The 20,444-nt window shown below is 34.3% G+C and overlaps 2 protein-coding genes across 2 annotated transcripts in view; one reads left to right on the forward strand and one right to left on the reverse strand.

Annotated features, from left to right (window-relative positions):
- LOC138701774 (uncharacterized) overlaps nucleotides 1-20,444 on the reverse strand; it is a 233,051-nt gene that overhangs the window by 50,513 nt on the left and 162,094 nt on the right. The window contains exon 3 of the mRNA XM_069829024.1: nucleotides 16,714-16,766. Within this exon, the coding sequence (XP_069685125.1) occupies nucleotides 16,714-16,723 (10 nt within the window). The 5' untranslated portion in view covers nucleotides 16,724-16,766. The remainder of the gene's footprint in view (nucleotides 1-16,713; nucleotides 16,767-20,444) is intronic.
- Nucleotides 11,029-19,081, forward strand: LOC138701776 (coiled-coil domain-containing protein 137). Its single transcript, XM_069829026.1, has 4 exons — nucleotides 11,029-11,220; nucleotides 14,687-14,972; nucleotides 15,831-16,190; nucleotides 18,840-19,081. The coding sequence occupies exons 1-4, from the start codon at nucleotides 11,144-11,146 to the stop codon at nucleotides 19,011-19,013; spliced, it is 897 nt and encodes a 298-aa protein (XP_069685127.1). The 5' UTR covers nucleotides 11,029-11,143; the 3' UTR covers nucleotides 19,014-19,081.

Genomic DNA, 20,444 nt, shown 5'->3' on the forward strand with positions numbered 1-20,444 from the left:
AGCTATTTTTTTCACTGAGGTATGGAAGTCAAGGTACATATTTAGCTCGCTTGTCATCATTTATCTGCAGTGCTTGATTCGTGTCTCGTTCAAAGCAAATCGTAGGGTCTAAGACCATCGCCTTCTGGGTTCTTCTATTGATGGCAATTATATCGACTCTTCTATGAGAATCATCTTCAGACACACAATGAATCTCTTCATGTACTTCCTATCCTGGTTGTCAAGGGGAGAGTAAATAATAGTACATTATGCAACGAGCCTATAATGAAGGTAATTAAGAAGTGAGTATGGATATTTATGAAACGAGCGCAAGCGAGTTTCATAATTTTCATACAAGCTTCTTAATTACCATTATAGGCGAGTTTCATACGACTTTTTATGCTCGACCATATTTCTAACTTGATATTATTAATTTTTTAGCAATGTCCCGTATGTTGTGAGATGTGCGCAGACGCGAAAGTATTGATTTTTCCCCAGGAACAGATGTCCACATTGACCTTGCTAGGCCATAAGAACCTACAGAGATAACATTGAAATTAAATTTGACATTGAAAAACGAGATGACAAATTGAATTTATTTGAATATTATTTACATTTAACGCTAATTATTATAGTAACAGAACATAACCTTCTGCGACAGTATTGGATTTCCAGCCTCCGTGACTTTTCGCTAATTCTCTTTCGATTGCATATCCGAGAATAATCGATACTTGCGGTTTTATAACGGTAGAAAGCTGACCTGTCATTGGCTGAACAGTTGTAACCTGAGTCGTCATTGGCTGAAAGACCTGACCTTTAATGAGTAGGTGTACTTTAATGACATGCATTAAAGGTCTGCTACCAGGTGTATAATTACTACATTTCGGCATGGTCGAGCATAATAGTACATTATGCAACGAGCCTATAAGGATAGTAATTAAGACGCGAGGATGTTTATGAAACGAGCGCAAGCGAGTTTCATAATTTTCATACGAGCGTCTTAATTACCATTATAGGCAAGTTTCATACGACTTTTTATGCTCGACCATATTTCTAACTTGAAATTATTCACAAGTATTCATACAATTCTTATGTGACTGGGGAGCGAACTGACCTTGTGCAATCTCGTAAATTGTGAGATGTGCGCAGACGCGAAAGTATTGATTTTTTCCGGGCAACGAATGTCGACGACCTTGATACAAATTCGAGAGTAAGATAAACGTTAAACTTGATATAGGTCTAACCTTGAAATTGAATTCGACATTGAAAAACGAGATGACAAATTGAATTTATTTGAATATTATTTACAATTAACGCTAATTATTATATTAACAGAACATTACCTTCTGCGACAGTATTGGATTTCCAGCCTGCGTGACGTTTTGCTAGTTGTCTTTCGATTGCATATCCGGGAATAATCGAAAACCTGAACTTTAATGAATAGGTGTACTTTAATGACATGCATTAAAGGACTGCTACCAGGTGTATAATTACTACATTTCGGCATGGTCGAGCATAAAATGTTTAGGCATCACGCACAACACGAATAGGGGTAGACACTTTTCGTCGTTGAAATTCTTTAACTAGCAGCGGTTGTATTTTAATTTCAATAATGATTTAAAGCAGCTAAAATAATAGGCCTAAATAGTTATAAGCTATCTACGGGTTGACTGATTAATATACCTATTGATTCATATGATGCTTTTGAGAAAAGAAACATTAATTTGTAATACGCGGATCTCTCAAGGTAGTTAATGACTCTCAGCTAGTATAATGAATTCTATGAATATTTTGACTGCCTGTGAAAGTTCGATCTCCGGTTCTTCTTTTCGTACCGTATTCTTTAATGTCGATCTCCGATAGCAGGTGATTCTAGAAGGTTCTAGTTAATACTACTTTAAAACAGAAATATGTAATCGATGAAATATCTTACGAACCAGAATGTTCCACAGCAGTAGTTATAAAAGCTTGAGTCCTGTCTTCGGTAATCATTCACGGTTCGAATCTCTTAAAGTCGTGACAGCAAAAGTGAATGATAGCGACGGAAGAATTGAATATAAGATATTCCAGCAAGCAGCATAAGTCGACATGGTCCAGCTTCATGCGGGTTCTCATTGATCTCATATGTCATAGACTATTTGGTGTCATTGTCTGAATCCTAAAATTCTACGCTGTCTGTTCGTTACAGGTAGGCTACCTTCTTTTTATGTCCATTATTTATTCCGAATGAAACAAAACAAATTAATCTGAGGAATTGGAGATAATTTACGTATTCAGAAATGACAAGAGCAAATGACTCCATAAAACACTATCCAATGAAAAACACGACTATAAGAAACGTTGGAAAGCCGAAAAAAAATTTACATAACAGATTGACCGCACATGTTTAACATAAAATTATCAAACGAAAACTAAAATTCGTAACATTCACGTGACGATGTCAGTGGACGTTACAAACACCCTGATTCCGCCTGCGAAATTATTAAATACTTCCCACATGTCTGGACTGATATTTGGGCTGCTTAAACAAAAATAAACGGCTCAAATCAATATACCAGTTGACCTAATGATTCAATTCTTAACATGTGCATAAGAAAAACAAAAGTTGGTTTCTTTGTTCTTCCCGAGAATGTCTCCACTTTCTTGATTCTTCTAGCTATATCTCACATCGCATTCTATCTTAATTAACTCTGTTAAATTGTATTGTCACTAGGCATTTGCCCCTTTCGAAAAAAAAATTCCTGGGAGGAAATATCAGCATATTCAAACATACAGTGCTATGCGCCAAAATAAACAGTACCGGCACTGAAAATGTTTATTGAACTGAAAATTAATACAATATGTAATAATAATAATAATAATAATAATAATAATAATAATGATGATGATGATGATGATGATGATGATGATGATGATGATGGCTCACTTTTCTCTAACGTTCTCTATAAATAAAAATTGTTCAAAATGCTTTCCATTATGTTCCAAACAGTACTCAAAACGTTCGCGTAGATTTTGAAATATGTTTGCAAATATAGGTTGTTGCAAGTGGCGAAAAACTACGATTTTTCCTCGCAATTACACAATTGTTGTCGGCGGGTTCTATCGAAAAATTAATTCCTTCAACATAACCCATGTATATACATCAGGTGGTGTAAAGTCAGGTGAATGTAATGGATACCGAAAATCTGTTCCACGTGAAATGATACGTTCACAAAATGTTCCCAGAGAAAATTGACTGAGTTTCTGGCAGAGTGGATGTGGCTCCATCTTGCTGGAACCATTGAGTATGATGTGCGATGTTTCATGCACGACAAAGTCTTCGCAGATCCCTCAGAAATGACGTCATAATGAGATTCCTATATCAATACTGGTTAACAGTCAGAGGATGTCCACCATCGTCTTCCACAAAATACGGGCCAAGTAGCTAGGCTACACCTTTTGCAGATATGGTACACCATACTGTTACACGTTCAGAATGAAGTGGTGTCTGAACAATAACATCTGGCCGTTCAAAACCAAGGAAGCTATTTGTCTGTTTATTAATGTAGGCCTATCCATCGAGATGAATGTGAATGAGCCGCCTATGATTATCATTATTTGTCAGAGTAACAGGCCGACCTGTGCAGCCTCTTCTTTGAGCGAGGACGCTTCCTGTACGGCAAAACTTATCAACAACTTGTAACAAAACCGCGTTACTCGGCGGAGTTTTGTGAAACTTATCGCGAAACTCATCTGAAATTTGTGTCAAACTTGAGCCATTTGCGCGTCCTAGCCCGTATGAACGGAAGTAATATTCTACAATGAACACTTTTCCTCAGTTGTAATATTCTACAATGAACACTTTTCCTCAGTTGTGAGAACCATTTTAGAAACTTTTCACTATATGTATCAACAATACAATGGAAGGAGTCCATAATTGTACCTATTTTTAAAAAGGGGGACAAAACCAACTGTGGTAACTTTCGAGGAATATCACTTTTGTTGACGTCGTACAAAATTTTGTCCAATATTCTTTTGAGAAGATTAACTCCGTACGTAGATGAAATTATTGGGGATCATCAGTGCGGTTTTCGGCGTAATAGATCGACTATTGATCATATTTTTTGTATTCGACAGATAATGGAGAAAAAATGGGAGTATAAGGGTACAGTACATCAGTTATTCATAGATTTCAAAAAGGCATATGACTCAGTTAAGAGGGAAGTATTATATGATATTCTTATTGAATTTGGTATTCCCAAGAAACTAGTTCGATTAATTAAAATGTGTCTCAGTGAAACATACAGCAGAGTCCGTATAGGTCAGTTTCTATCTGATCCTATTCCAATTCACTGCGGGCTAAAGCAGGGAGATGCACTATCACCTTTACTTTTTAACTTCGCTATAGAATATGCCATTAGGAAAGTTCAGGATAACAGGCAGGGTTTGGAATTGAACGGGTTACATCAGCTTCTTGTCTATGCAGATGACGTGAATATGTTAGGAGAAAATACACAAACGGTTAGGGAAAACACGGAAATTTTACTTCAAGCAAGTAAAGCGATCGGTTTGGAAGTAAATCCCGAAAAGACAAAGTATATGATTACGTCTCGTGACCAGAATATTGTACGAAATGGAAATATAAAAATTGGAGATTTATCCTTCGAAGAGGTGGAAAAATTCAAATATCTTGGAGCAACAGTAACAAATATAAATGACACTCGGGAGGAAATTAAACGCAGAATAAATGTGGGGAATGCGTGTTATTATTCGGCTGAGAAGCTCTTATCATCCAGTCTGCTGTCAAAAAATCTGAAAGTTAGAATTTATAAAACAGTTATATTACCGGTTGTTCTGTATGGTTGTGAAACTTGGACTCTCACTCTGAGAGAGGAACATAGGTTAAGGGTGTTTGAGAATAAGGTGCTTAGGAAAATATTTGGGGCTAAGCGGGATGAAGTTACAGGAGAATGGAGAAAGTTACACAACACAGAACTGCACGCGTTGTATTCTTCACCTGACATAATTAGGAACTTAAAATTCAGACGTTTGAGATGGGCAGGGCATGTAGCACGTATGGGCGAATCCAGTAATGCATATAGAGTGTTAGTTGGGAGACCGGAAGGAAAAAGACCTTTAGGGAGGCCGAGACGTAGATGGGAAGATAATATTAAAATGGATTTGAGGGAGGTGGGGTATGATGATAGACACTGGATCAATCTTGCACAGGATAGGGACCGATGGCGGGCTTATGTGAGGGCGGCAATGAACCTTCGGGTTCCTTAAAAGCCATTTGTAAGTATATGTATCGACAATACAATAATGAGTTCAGATAAACAAACTTCACCATGGATACGATAGCCTACGTACAAGCGTAGTATCAGTGCAAGAATTTCAGTAGGCCTACTGTTTGTTTTGGCGCATATCGTACAAACATATAGGCTATGTCCTTGCTTCAATATGAAGTGTAAATGCCCTCTTCTGAAAGTAATTGGATGTTAAAATTTGAACAGATGTTTAGCATTTCTGACGTCACGGGAATTCTCGGAAAACAAACGTTTACGTTAAGGCATACAAACTATGAGTAACCTGGGTAGACTAATGAAGTTACAGGACAGATTAGCTACTAAGCTGAATGGCTGTTGTATTTGCACACGATGTAGGCCTAGCAATTAAATAAGTTTTTTTTTTTTAAGTTGCAATTAATAACTGTCAAATTGACACTATGGATTGTTTATATTTAATTTATTCGACTATTTACTATACAACGGACAACATTCTACCTCATTTGTAAGTTTTTCATTGTTAAGTTCATAATTTGTACAAATTACAATAAACAGCCCAACATTTCTTTGTATTAATTTCATAATAGTGATGATGATGATGATGATGATAATAATAATAATAATAATAATAATAATAATAATAATAATAATAATAATAATAATAATAATAATAATAATAATAGCAGTTCTTTTTGTAACATCTCGATTAAGCCAAACTGCCAGGTACTTATTTGGTGATTATGTAGTAGGCCTATTAGTGAAATGCGAAAGTTAATATAGAAGGAAAGTGTCTCCAAAAAGAAGCTTGTGTCGTAGCTAAAATGCGCACAACAGATCGCAGTAGGCATCCAAGTTACCGATTAGGAAACGAATAAGTTCAAAGACTAACGATGTAACAATAATGAATCATTTCTAATTGTGCCCATGAAACTTGTTTACTTATTTCGTGTATCTTACACCTAACAGTTGTATGTTTAAAGGTTTGGAAGCGAAATCCCGACTCCTGAGAAACGAAACAGAACTTGAGAATAGTGAGCTCGAAATCGGTATTAACCTTGCGAGGATATTAGTTTTGGTGCTAAAATAAGGTAGAACGTGGACAGAAAGAGTTAAGGTCGGTATTTATCGTGTCTCAAGAGCAAAAAAAATAAGGGCATTCTGTATACACAACAGAGAGTTGTCAACTGGTACAGGTTGTACCCAATAATTCGGAATTGCAGACTAAGCAAGTAATTTAAACAAAGTCCGACTATAATTAGACATTTGTTTTCCCTATTTCTTTGTTGTATTGACACCAAATGTTGTCTGTAACAAACAAGCAAAGTAAAATTTTTGGGATGTTTATCAGCAAGTCATGAAAATTATTTATTTTGTAGTTTCTTCAATTATTCAGAGTGTAGCTAAATATTAACAGAAGCTTCAAGAAACCACTCCTTTTGACAGAAATAGACTAAAAAGTCGTAGATATGTAGGCCTATATAATACGTAAAACATACAATGACATTTACAATTGTACTAATACATATTTGTACAAGTTTTACAATCAGAAATGGCTAAGTTCGTAGTAATTACGAATGAACAATCTCCGTAAGAAAGCTGATATTTTAAGACGAATAAATACAACGTAGCCTATATTCCAGGGATATTTTATCTAAATGCTCTCAAACATTACGGATCTGTTCTCATTAATGAACATGCGACAGCATCAAGCTAGGCCAACTTTGACGCGGTCTTTTGAGCAGTACAGTGACAGTGGTGTTTTTTAGTTGGTTATTTAACGACGCTGTATCAACTACTAGTTATTTACCGTCGATGAGATTGGTGATAGCGAGATGTTATGTGGCAAGATGAGGCCGAGGATTCGCCATAGATTACCTGACATTCACCTTACGGTTGGGGAAAACCTCGAAAAAAAACAACCAGGCAATCAGTCAAGCTGGAATCGAACCCATGTCCAAATGCACTCCCGGATCAGCACCCAATGACACAAATTTTCCGCATATCTTTATTTCTTCGGATTTTCCATGTGTTGCTCAAATTAACTGGTAGGGGAGAGTCGGGTAGTATCGGACATCGGGTAATATCGGACAGTGAGTTTCTTTCATCTACCACACGATGATAGTACCTGACTGACATGGTTACGTTTCTGTGATGTCGCATAGAGAAACGTAACCATGTCATTCAGGTACTACCATATGGTGGTAGATGAAAGAAACGCACTGTCCGATACTACCCGATGTCCGATACTACCCGACTCTCCCCTAACAGTTTTCATAGTATTTTATTCTTAAATATAATTAATGTATGGAAACTCTTCTTACTTGGGACCCAGTTTTTTGTGCCATAGCCAGAGGCGGCTCGTCCATAAGAGCTGCGGAGCTGCAGCACTCCCTGATTTGACAGGAAAATAAAAATAATATTTATTTTAATTTGTAGAATTATTTTTACAGCTTTTATTGGTAAATTTCTATATAGTTCATCTGGCCGGGAATATGTACTACTATCTTATGCATTATCTTTTTGCGCGTCGACTGTACTGGAATTGACACTGCATTCAAAGTCGTCCTGGGATCTGCAGGGTGGGACAGATCATAGAGAGTGTGTCTTGCTAGGTCAGGGCGTAGAGAGGTGAAGGGAAGCAGAGGGAAACTGCCGCTGTTTAAAACCCATATTTCGCTGCAGTAGCTTGCAGAGCCAGGCGACAAGGGAAGATCTTTCCTCCCACACCGCTATTGTAATGCTATGTCAAATGGATTCTCTATTCCCTTGAAACTTAATGACAAAATTTTTATTTTCTCTTCACATACTTATTGTTGTAGAATCTTATCGAGTTAATATAACGAAATTAATATTTTCTTTTGCCTTATTATTACGTATATATCCAGCCTCCAGCAGAACCTAATATTTGCCTTAACTAAAAATGATTGCACGAGTATAATCATTTTGATATAGCACGTAAAATATGAAAGAGACTTCTCTTCCAGTTTTAGAAAATTGTTGACCATCAGTATATCTGAGCGTTGCTTTGGTGTGACGTTTCAGTACCGTAACTTAACCAGTGCAAATGTGCAAGCATGAATGTGTGTGAATTACAGAATATTAATTTTATTTTTCTCAACTTTCCCTTGGGGAGAAAATTCATGTAATGAAGTGAAATTAAAAGGTCGTTCGTTACCCAACTTAAATCTTACTCAAGTTTCATCCAGCCGAAATAGTGCATATATGTAAGGAAGTATAACAATGAAATTTACGCTGAGCATTTGTGGTTGCCTCCTCTTCGGTGGTGATACTGCATAGAGTAGGAGTGGTGTGACAGATTTAGGGCATTTGCCCTTAAAAATTAAAAAGCACGAATCTTCGCAATTTCACCTGAAAAATGTTGTTTCATTGGCTATGTTAGGCAAAACTAATATTGCTGCGCAATTAAACATTCTCAAACATAATCAAGAAGTGAGAAAAAATCGTGAAATTATTTTTAAAAATATTGATTGAATCAAATTTTGTGGCCAATATGAACTTCCCCTTAGGGGACATGATGAAAAAACGATTCGAAGAACCCTGGTGTATTTTGTGGGTTGCTACAGTCCGTGAGTAATCTAAACGAGCCTTTCAAAAATCATTTGGAACATGCCACTGTTTAAAGGTAATTCTAAGACAATTCAGAATGAACTGGTAAATTGCAAGTTGAGTGTCTGCCGATCAGAAATTCAGACTGAAATCATTGGTATAAGTTTGTTTTAGCGATTAGCAAATGATGCCACAGACATCTCCCAACTAAGTCAGGAAGTTTTGGTTTTTCGATATGTAATGCATTTATTTTTGTCCTCTACTTATTAGTAATGGTATCAAGAAGTGAAATTTGTATGTACCAAAATCCACTGCAGCTCTCCCAATCCACAAGTTCACGAGCCGCCACTGGCCATAGGAATGACAAAGTAGAATAATTATTCTGTAAATCCTGAATTTTGTGTAGCCCTATTTAGATATCAATTTGGAAATGGAAAAACTTATTGACCACAAAATAACAACTATAACTATATCTGAAAAAAACAGATATTTCATAACGTCCCAGTCTAAATAACTATTATTATTGAAATTGAATTCAATTTAAATAAAAAACACGTCAATTTAGATATTGAGGGGGGAAGTCTAAAACCAACGAGCACAGAATGCATAGAGTAGATATAAACAGCTTGGAGGTGAAGCCGCTTTTGTGGACAGTCGCCATTATGATGCTACCAAAACATTGCGCTCCCGGTTAGCACATGGGCAGTTGATTGTGATGTTGCATCGTTGTTTTAATTAATAAATTAACTAATTTCAATATGCCTACATGTTCTGCGTATGGCTGCACAAACAGGTTTCCAAAAAAAATTCCTGGAATAACTTTTCACGGGTAAATATGCATGTGTGAAATGTACTTATTACCGGTAGGCTAGATACGGTAATGAATGATTTAGCCTAAGTTAGTCGGTTAGATTCGTATTGTTTACGTATTTGTTTGATTAAGAGAAAGGATTAGTGTATTGATATTATTGTAATTAATTTTTATAATCACGAAATCAGACATGCTTTGCAGACTTAGCATTTACGAGCGAAGCTAACCTAACAACCCATGTTGGAAGTTTGTGTCGAGCGCTATAGAAAACTGGTGTACCGAGGTTTCTCTTAAACCGAATGCACGTATTCGTTTGATGAAGAAAAAGAAATAGTGTATTAATATTATTGTAATTAATTTTTATAATCACGAAATCAGACTTATGCTTTACAGACTTAGTAGCTTCATTAACTCGGTCGTGAACTGACTTGACCCACTTGGTAATAAAACTTCACTTTTGTTCGCCGTTATAATCTAATTATATACTATAAACGAAGAGCCTATCAAATATTATATGGTTAAGAGCATTCCATTTTTTCTCTAAACAAAATCGGGACATCTATACGAAATACTGGCAAAAGGAAGAGAATGATAATTTGCGTTAAGAAGCAAGTTTCATTATTAAATCGAAGCAAATGGATCAACCTATAAAAGTAATTATTATAGGGTAGCATTTTTATTGGACTAGTAGCAAAATAAGGTCAAACTGTTATTTTCCTTTTTTATCATTATTGTTTGTTTAACCTTCCAGATTATCTATTAAATACCATACTGCAATTTGAAGAGCTGCCAATTTAAATAACCTGTATATATGTGATTTATCGATGACAGTTTCGTAATTTTTGCTAAAAATACGTGCATAGCGATTCTGTATTACGAAACAAACAAGAAAGTGTGAGTCCTACAAGAAATTAGGGACATATGGAATTCTTATTATCATAAGATCTTCTATAACGTAATAGCTATTTTGCAATGTTTTGGTAGCAACAAGATGGCGTTAGGTCCATCAAACCGGCTTCACTCCGTCCAATGGTATTAAAATGCTAGTGTCTACTCTATTGTATTCTGTGCTCGTTGTCTAAAACCAGGCTTAATTGCATATTAGATTTCACCCCCACCCCCAGCCACTCCCACTTTGAAATTTCAAATGGCACTCCTCGCGAACGTTTTATAGCAAATTTTTTAAACCTGAGTCAGTGTTGCCAATCCAGCGGTTTTCCCGTTAGATCTGGCGTTTTTCTGTGTTCGTTTAGCGGGTAAAATTTATGAAATTTGTATTGCTGATATAGGAATTTAGCGAGTATTTTTTGCACTCACAGCGGCAACATAATTTCATTTTACATTGACAGGATAGCAATTTAGCGGTTTCTGCACTGCTTCATAGCGGTTTTTTAAGAATAAAGTTGGCGACACTGACCTGAGTTGGCGACACTGAAAATGATGGTAGTTGCCGTTTGTACTCTGTAACTTCGAGCACTGCTTTTTGAGGTTATAAAGTACATTTGGCAAAGGAAATATAAAAATGGGAGGAAAGATTAAGGGGAAAAAACACCATGGCGTCAAAGATCCTTTCAAACAACAGGCCAGGCGTAACGCAGAGTAAGTATAAGTTTAAATAGTAGCAATAAGTTCATGTTAAATGACAAAATGGCACGTGTTTACATAATAATATAGCGTTACATTATACAGAAAATTTCATTTTCTCTTGGTCGGAATTAGGTTATCCTCAGAGTTTTTATTACAATGATCTAGATTCATCCAAAATATTGTTTCTTGTACCCGCACAATAAATGTAAGTCATATTTAATTTATTTAGGAACCCTTAAAAATATTCTAACCTAAACACACTTTTGCAGAATACCTTAGAAAGTAAAATTCGAAACACGTCAACCCACCATCTGCCTACACAATGACGTTAACACATTAAAGACCTAATGTGGAATGAATTTCAGTAATTTTATACTACTTATACTGGGGACAGAACATCTAGAAGCTTGGAGACGGTTACTTTTACTGTCCGACCACCCCCTCCTCCCGCACTAGCAGGTATACGGTACCATTCAGTTGCAAAACATTTTCTGAACAGACGTTATTGTATTGTGAGAGCGTAGCTGGATCAGTGAAAGTAGATGGTCAAAGTTTTTCAGTTTGTAGTGCAACGAACAATTCTGCTGTGTGTGAGTTCTTCTGTAGTGACGTCACTGAAGCCTCTAGTTGTTCTGTCCCCGGTATACCGGTACTAATTTCATTTCATGTGACATTTCCATGTCGAGTTTCGAAGAAATTTGACACTATCGGTATTATTGGTCACTGTTATCTGTATGTGGCCGTCTGATTCGTAACGAGTCAACTCTAAAGAAGTATGCGGTAGCCTAACTTATCTGGTACCTGTATAGAAACAATAAAATTATATTTATAAACGTGTTTTACTGTTTATAGGCCTATTTAATTTTTATAAACTCACAAAATAAGACAAAACGACGACACTTCCGGTATTTTTCCAGAAAAGATACACTAAAGGAGGCTTGATGGTACAAATAGGCCTGCTTTTTAACATAAAAATCATTTGATGTAGCTATATTTTAATGCACTGTTTTAGCCACCCCTTCCCTCCTTATTTGTTACTAATTGCTAACATAACATGCGAGAGGTCCAGAACGAATTAGGGAAATGGTCCTAGTAATTGCGTCCTGGACCACTTGAGTGTTACATTTCTAACATGCAAGAGGGAGGGGAGCTACAATAATGCATTAAAATATACAGACAGGTAAGTAACAAACGATTTTTGTGTTTAAAGTATTTGTAACTGCGAACTAAAAAATTGTGTTTCTCACTATATAGCCTACGTGTCACAAGAGCTAATGAAGAAAAAGAAAATTTAGCTAGTCTTCTTTGGTGTAGTTTTTCTGGAAAATTACCCGACTGTATTTTATATCTTTTACATAAGTAGATGTCTCACTCACACCTGTTCCTTCACTTGCATGTGCTGGATCCATGCCTATTGGAAACAACTGTATCATCTACAAATACCAGTAAAAATTAACACTTCACACATCTTTTTCCTAGTAGGCCTACAGTATATACAAATTAAATTACAGTGTCTTTTGAAAGGGAGTGCAATATCATTAATCCTCAAATATTTTATGGGAAGTTATGTAACTTTCAAAAATGCATTATAAGTTACTTTAAACTGGTTACAATGACAGTGCTCTGCAAATGATAAAAATGTAACATTTTACTTAATTATATGTATCTCAAAACAGTCATAAATACACTATTTTGCATGTGCTGACAACAGACATTGAAGTTATGCAGCCAACATAATTATAATTAACTTGCACCTAGTTTACGCCTAAACATTTCTACTGTCAACTTATCTGATATAAACGAGTCATTAGTCTGAACTACTGAGCTTATGCATGTATACTCGTGTTCTTTTCTCCCCCTCTCCCCGATTTAAAACTTTTCCAAAAAATGTTGGTATGTGCAGTGTAGCCTATCGTGTTATGGAATGAAGTGTGGTATTACATTCCAGTCATATCCACCTTCTCAGTAGGCCTTCATATATAATTTGCATGAAGAACTCTGTCTGTACACAACTGCACACTCTTTGTCTGTACACAACTGCACAAGACCAGTTTTGTGATTAATCTATCCATTTTCAATGCAAGTGAATAGCACATTGAAGAATATTCACAAAACACAATTTTTTACTCTTCACTTGGAAAGGAAAGCAAATTCGTTTTTAGTTTATGCACTATTGCTAGTGAATAAATGTGGGACTACAATCATTTAAGATAGTCTTATTCGTACTTGTTCTACAAGAGGTCTCATCTATCCAACAAATACACATTTGGGTGTTACTGCATGGTTTACAGTTGTGATTGTACAACTGCTTCATGTTGGCTGCATTGTAGTATTTTTATTACACGTTTCCATCCATCTGTAATTTTCTCATCTCACACAAGTGTAGCCTACTGTCATTTGTATGTATGTATGTATTTATTTATTTACACTGCAAGTGGGCAAGCACCTGGTGGCAGTGGTATATACAATATTAACAATACACAATAAAATGATAAGCAATACACAATAAAATTTACAATACACAAAACAATTTTACAACACATATACAATTTTATACATAATACAATTTAACACAATAATAATAAAACATAAATAAAATACCTAATTTTACAACACAACCTACATAATTATGTATAGGTCCTACATAAGTGTCCATAGTCTTTCACTTTACTCTCATCTCATTCCCTGTAGTGGCACTATGACGCATTTCACTGACACTTTAGCACACATTTCACTGCCACTCTGTAACACATTTCACTGACACTATAGAACACATTTCATTGACGCTATAAATTATCACTGATCGGAACTGTTCACTGCACTGTAAAACCATAACTTCACTGACTCACCTCGCTTCACTGATACAACAGTTCAAATAAGTAAAATAATTACATCCTTATGCATACTTATAAACAGAACTACATTTAAACTAAACATTTCTAGTTTAAGGCCCTCTTACACGCTATTTTTAAATCATTTACAATTCAAACCAAGGAAGTAAACTCGTCAGGCTAAATAAATACATGTCACCTTAAAAAATTAAATGTTGAATGTCACCTTAATTTTAATTTGCACTTTATACACAACTTTTTAAATTATTCTTGAATCTCCTTAAGGAAGGACAGCCCTCAAAGACCGCTGCAGGTAGGTCATTCCAATCATTTATAGTTCTATTTAAAAATGAGAATTTACCTACATCCGTTTTCTGTTTCCTACATTTGATTTTAAAATCATGATCGTTCCTACCATAGTACGTTGGCTTTTCTAACCGAGCTGTTATGTCTACCCATGCTTTCTGACCTAGATGTGCTCTATACAATGATTTCCTAGGCATTGGAAAATAACTGATGCTATGTTTTCTAAAATCAATCATGTTAACTTTCATGGCATAGATATTTTTAACTGTGTTTGCTGTGCTCTAAATACTACTCTCTTTTTATTTTTAATAGTGACGTTTTCCTCTTTGCGTTATGTATAGATTGAAAAACAAAATTAATGCAGCACCAGCAGTCATAGATTTTCAAGAAGTTCCAAGAAGTGCTGAGCATTTGCTGAAAATCACTGAAGCTTTTAAAAATGGTTCAATAAAAAAGAAACGTAAAAAGAAGAGATCGAAAAATACATTGATTGATACAAACACTTTAATTGGGAAGGACATAAAATTACCAGGGATGACAAAAGCAGAAAAGCCCGTGCCATCTTTAGTTCAGTATCCAGGGGAGTCAGATAATCATTTCTTGTATCGGCTTGGAAATGCTTGTCACGTAAGTTTTTACTTTTTATAAATATTTACAGATATCTTGATTAGACTTATTTAAGTGCAATTTAATAGCTAGTTTACTTGTTTAATAAGTCAGATGTTGAACTCTAACAGTGAATTGTTTGTATTACATTATATTTTTATACATAATACTTGAATTTGTAAACAAATTTTTTGTTCACTTTCCTTGAAGTAAAATTCAGTTTATCCATATAAAATGCATAGTTAGAGAATCTGTTTACATAATCCAATGTATTTTGTATCCATTTTGTTAGAGCTTATGATTTCAGGAAAGCTGCACATACTGTATGCTGTAAGGCAATAAAACTCAAAATGTTCTTTTTTTTTTTTTTATGGACAAGTCGCAGGATTGAGCAAAGAATAATTATAACTATTGTATACTTGGTACAAACTGCGGTATCAATAAACTGATACCACTATTTTGTGAAATAGGAATAAATAAGATAATGTTCTCGAATATTATAACAAAATATATCACCAGTAAATTAATTTGCAGAATACAATATTCAATTTAAAAATGTGCTACCAATTTAAATAAAATTAATATAAATAAAAGAAGCTATTCAGCTACTTTTGTTTGTATGAGTAAAAAAAAAAAAGTAATCATATTTCAGTATATTCATACTATTTTACGGTACTCTTATCAAATCAAGCTGACAAGTAAAGAATTGAGCAAAGATTGCAAAGAGACATGAAAATTGTGTAACAATTCTTTTGCATTGTGTAATGAAATTATAGTAGCTTCTCTTTTGCATACATTCCGTTGAGTTTTATATTGTGTAAGGAGAAATATAAATGAGTAAGTTAATTTTGATTTTAAATAAAAATTTAATTTTCACAGGAAGTGATACAAGAAACAAAGTTTGAGAATAAATATGGCGTAAATGTCATAAGGGACCCTCTTACTGGAAATATATCATTAGAAAAGAAGACGAAAGAGAACCCTGACGACATAAGGAAACAGTCATTCAGAAGTCGAGATAAGGAACATGTAGGATCCAAAACTTTAGATGAATCAAGACTGAGCAAGAAGGAGAGAAGGAAACAGAAATTGAAAGAAGCAAAGAAAGCAAAATTGGAGAAACATAAAGATGAATTTGAAAAATTTAAGGATGAAGTCAAATTTGGTGAAACTGTTCATGCTCCTCCTATACTGAAAGCCCTGCCTAGGAAAGCAGGTGCAAGAGATGAAACAGTCAAGGTACCGTATGTAGTGTATTGTTGCTATAGATAACATTTATTTTTAAGTAATTATGGTGGACCCTTTATTAAATAGAGTAATATGGGAAGAGGGTAGCCACAATTCCTGATAGTGTACAGTTTAAAAAAAAAAAAATATATATATATATAAAGATCATAAAATTAATGTACCTCTCCCCCGCCGCCCCTCTCTCTCTTAATGCAGGTAATTATAGTGCTGTAAAAATGAAATGTATCAATTGATATTAAAGTAGAAAAATATATACAGTAATTTAATGTGGCCAACTGATTTTTAAAAATTGGCACCATTACCATTATGAAAAAGGTGCACGTAGTTCATCTGTTGTTCAAATCTTGTTGTACATTTACCTATAAGTAATTATTAAGCGATAAAATAAAAATATAATTGACATGAATTCTCTGATAACATAAAGTCATTTGATAGGACTACAGAATTAAAAACAATATGGACCCTAACTGGTACAGTATGATTGACCAGTCATTCTTGTCTCTAACAAACTTACCTTTGTTCATTTCTTGTCATAAGAATTGCACTTCTGAATATCACTGTCAGTCACTGGAAAAAAAAAAAAAAATCTAATTAACTATTTATTAATAATGCTTTGATGATAACTATTAAAACTTGTTACATTTGAAGTGAACAAACATATTGATTTGTGGACTCCATCTTTGCAACAAACATAAGCAATATTAAGTCTTCAAAATTTTCACACACCCTAAGAAAAGTTTCAGAGCTATAAAAAAAAAAAAATGAGATTATTAGTACCTTGCCTTGTCACGTCATTTATTGAGAAGTTTCTTAAGTTTTATGTTATTATTAGAGAGAAAAATTGTACAGTTGGTCAGAATTTTAACCAAATGATTACTGAAATAAATAATTTAAATGCATTTTCTTGAAGTAAAAGTTGAAGTAGGGTTGTCTTTTATTGTTTTATGCTTATTGCTTGCTGAGACATTTACCAGCTTTGTATTTTCATTAATGAGTTGGCAACATTTGCATTCGTCTTAAAGATGCTGAAATTATGTTGTAACATCAAAATCTTCAAGTTGGTTTTTATTTTAGAATATCTTATTTTTACTCATACAGTGAGAAAGTAAAATTTAATTTTACTGAAGAACTAATTTGTTCTGATTAAAATAGAAAAAAGAATAGGCCTTTCATGTTTGGTTATCAAAGAATTAATTTTCCCACTCACTGCATGACTGTTTAAGAAATCGCTAAATTTGTTCAACACTTCCAAAATAAAATTGTCATTACAATTCTTTCTCCTTTGAGATATATGGTAACATCTAAACGAGATTTAACTGGACCTCAGGACAGGTGACGTTTGTGTTTTATGAATGATTATGATGAAGGTTTGAGATTTCTTAGAAGTTTTCAAGTCTGCTATTGGTGTCACTAAAATTAACTTTATTTCAAATTTCTAATGCTCTTCTATTATTCTGTGAGAAATAATACTTATGTTGTCCATCTTTCTTGTAACTACTGCTTCTGCTGTGTCTTAGATTTCTTTTGCTTTTTTCACTTTTGATATGGATGTTTGTGACTAGCAAAAGGAATGATGCATAAGAAGGGAAATGAAAATGGTCATAAAAATCTCTCCACAAATTTAATTTGCCTCCCAGAAGATCTAGATTCAACTCTAGAGATTTTTAAAACAGTACAGGGATTGATTTGCTTGTGAAAATGGGTAAGTGACTTTATTATTTTTAGTCTCAGTTGCGGATTGCATTTATTATAAAGTGTCTGATTTTCTTCTGATATTAGCTGCTATTTTAGGCCTAATGCTTAACAAACTTGTGAACAAACCACCATGCAGCATTGTTGTTCTAAATTGGTGTACTTATAAAGGCAGGTATTGATACAGTGAAGGCCATAGCAGTTGTTTTTCTTCATTTGTTGTTATCTTTAAGCATAAATGTCACATTTTATAAATTTCATTGTACGAAGTATTAACGAAGTTAGCACAAAGTTAAAAAAGATTAAACAATTCTCTGATGTTAACATTCAAAACTGCGTAGTAATTTATGACAGGTGAAAAAGTTTGATACACGACATGTTAAATATAAAAAACACGTACAACAGTTTACAGATCTCACAAAGAAAAATTCGGATGACTTTTCGTATAACATGGAAGCTTTATCATCTTTTACAGGAAATAGGTATGTCATAATGTGTAAATTGCTACAAAGGTGCAGAAATTAAAACCATAAAATATTACTGTAAAAGACTTGTGTGTGATATAAATTTGCATATGTTGAAAAAACTGACAAATAACAGCATCCATTTCCCAAAGGAAAACTGTAGTGATTGATATTTAATTTTATGAACATGTGCCAAAAATATTTGAAAAAGAAGACAGTTTGCTAAATTTGGATCAGTATAAGTGATGTTTTAATTCTTTATATACGTACAATTTTTTCACATCAACAGTTTTGTTCTGTTTAATTGCCCCCATTACCAGTGTGTAGTAGTATGTCTGATGCTAAAAAATAATTGCCATGTGGAAGTATAATGAAATTTTGATAATGTAGTATTAAGTTTTTATGTTAATTTAATTTCGAAGGTTTTGTTCTAGTTTCAAAACTACAGTGAAAATAGAGAATTAACTTAATGCTCTTTTTTTAGCCTGGAAGAAAGAATTTACTACTGAAGTCAGCATTGCAGACGAAGAATGAATCCTTTTCCTCTGTTACAAAGAAGATTAAGAGAAGAGATCTACCTGCAGCCACAAGACGACAATTAGAATTGCAAAGAATACGAGTTGTGGAAGCTTACAGAACTATGAAAGCTCAGAAATGAAACATCCTCTATTGTTAACTCATTTGTATATTAGAACATTAAATTATATAATGTATATGTTTATATTATCTAATGTGTTTTCTACTGAAACGTTCCAGTTCCGACTTCCCCTCTGAGAATATAAACAGTTTTCTATTAACTGATCATTACCATCTCTCTTAAAACTTGTAAGAAGGCTTGAAATTGATATCTTCGTGGATACCTTTTCAGCTAGAGAGACTATTTCTCTTGATGGCAACGGGATAGACTCCTATCCAAGTAGAGGCAGAATGATAAAATAATGTCGAATATGTAATTCATCATCATCATCATCATCATCGACGCTACAGCCCAATTTGAGCCTCGGCCTCCCTTAGAACTCTCTTCCATGTATCTCTGTCTCTGGCAACCAACCACCATCCTTTAATTCCCACTTTCTTTAAATCCTCCAACACTCCATCCATCCATCCATCCATCCATCGCAGTCTTGATCATCCTACACTCCTTTTTCCTTCAAATTTATTCCCCATAACTTTCTTGGGTATCTCATGATCTGCCATCCTTTGCACATGTCCTGCCCATCGTAATCTTGATATTTTAATAACTGTAACCACATCAGGGGACTTATATAGTTGGTAAAGTTCAAAGTTGTATCTTATTCGCCATTCTCCATTATCACATATTGGGCCATATATCTTCCTTAAAACGAATATGTAATTATTGTTCGTTATTTATGTATAAGGAGAAATGTACAGTATATAGGTTATATTCTACCAAATTTACGCTTTCTGAAATGGAGGAGAGGTGTTACTGTCACAGCTCTTTTTATTATTATTATTTAAATTAATGAAATTACTCAGAAATGTCTGTAATACAGTCGAACCACCATACAACAAAAAAAATATGCCTGAATGTTAATGAATTTGTACTTCAAGTAGGGTAATCAAATGGTGAGTAAATGTTATTTCATAATAAGTAATGTTGTTTTATACTTACTTGCTATAGTCTCTTTCAGAACATAACTTTGGACAAAATTTTATAATTCCTCAATGTAACAACCTGGACATAATACAATTTTCCTAGTTCCCAGAAAATTGTTGTATCAAGTTTCTACTGTGTTAAGGATCACAATTTCTTATATGTATTTGCTATTCAAATATGACGTGATGTAATATAACACTTCTTTTTTACTTTTTTTTGGGGCATTCTCACATATCCTGCATGGTTTCCACAACAATTTTTGTTGTCATTTAACAGAAGGTAGAACCTTCGTCCATTTTTAGTGTGCTAGGCCTACTTGGTGGAAAAATATTAGTCTGTCGCGAAAGATGGCTGATGTGATGACTAAAGCTTATAGGATTAGGTAGGAAGCAGGTTGTGGCGATCTTGCAATTAGTACTAATCTGGCATTTGCCTGGAGAAACTTGGAAAACCACAAAAAATTCAAATCAG

This window comes from Periplaneta americana, chromosome 6, assembly GCF_040183065.1.
Source record: "Periplaneta americana isolate PAMFEO1 chromosome 6, P.americana_PAMFEO1_priV1, whole genome shotgun sequence".
Taxonomy (NCBI): domain Eukaryota; kingdom Metazoa; phylum Arthropoda; class Insecta; order Blattodea; family Blattidae; genus Periplaneta; species Periplaneta americana.

Excerpts from the sequence above, each read along its gene's own strand:
- LOC138701776 (XM_069829026.1), top strand. The coding sequence starts at position 11,144 with ATGGGAGGAAAGATTAAGGGGAAAAAACACCATGGCGTCAAAGATCCT. Across the intron at positions 14,973-15,830 it reads GGCTTGGAAATGCTTGTCAC|GAAGTGATACAAGAAACAAA; the intron begins GTAAGTTTTTAC and ends TAATTTTCACAG. Across the intron at positions 16,191-18,839 it reads CAAGAGATGAAACAGTCAAG|CCTGGAAGAAAGAATTTACT; the intron begins GTACCGTATGTA and ends CTCTTTTTTTAG.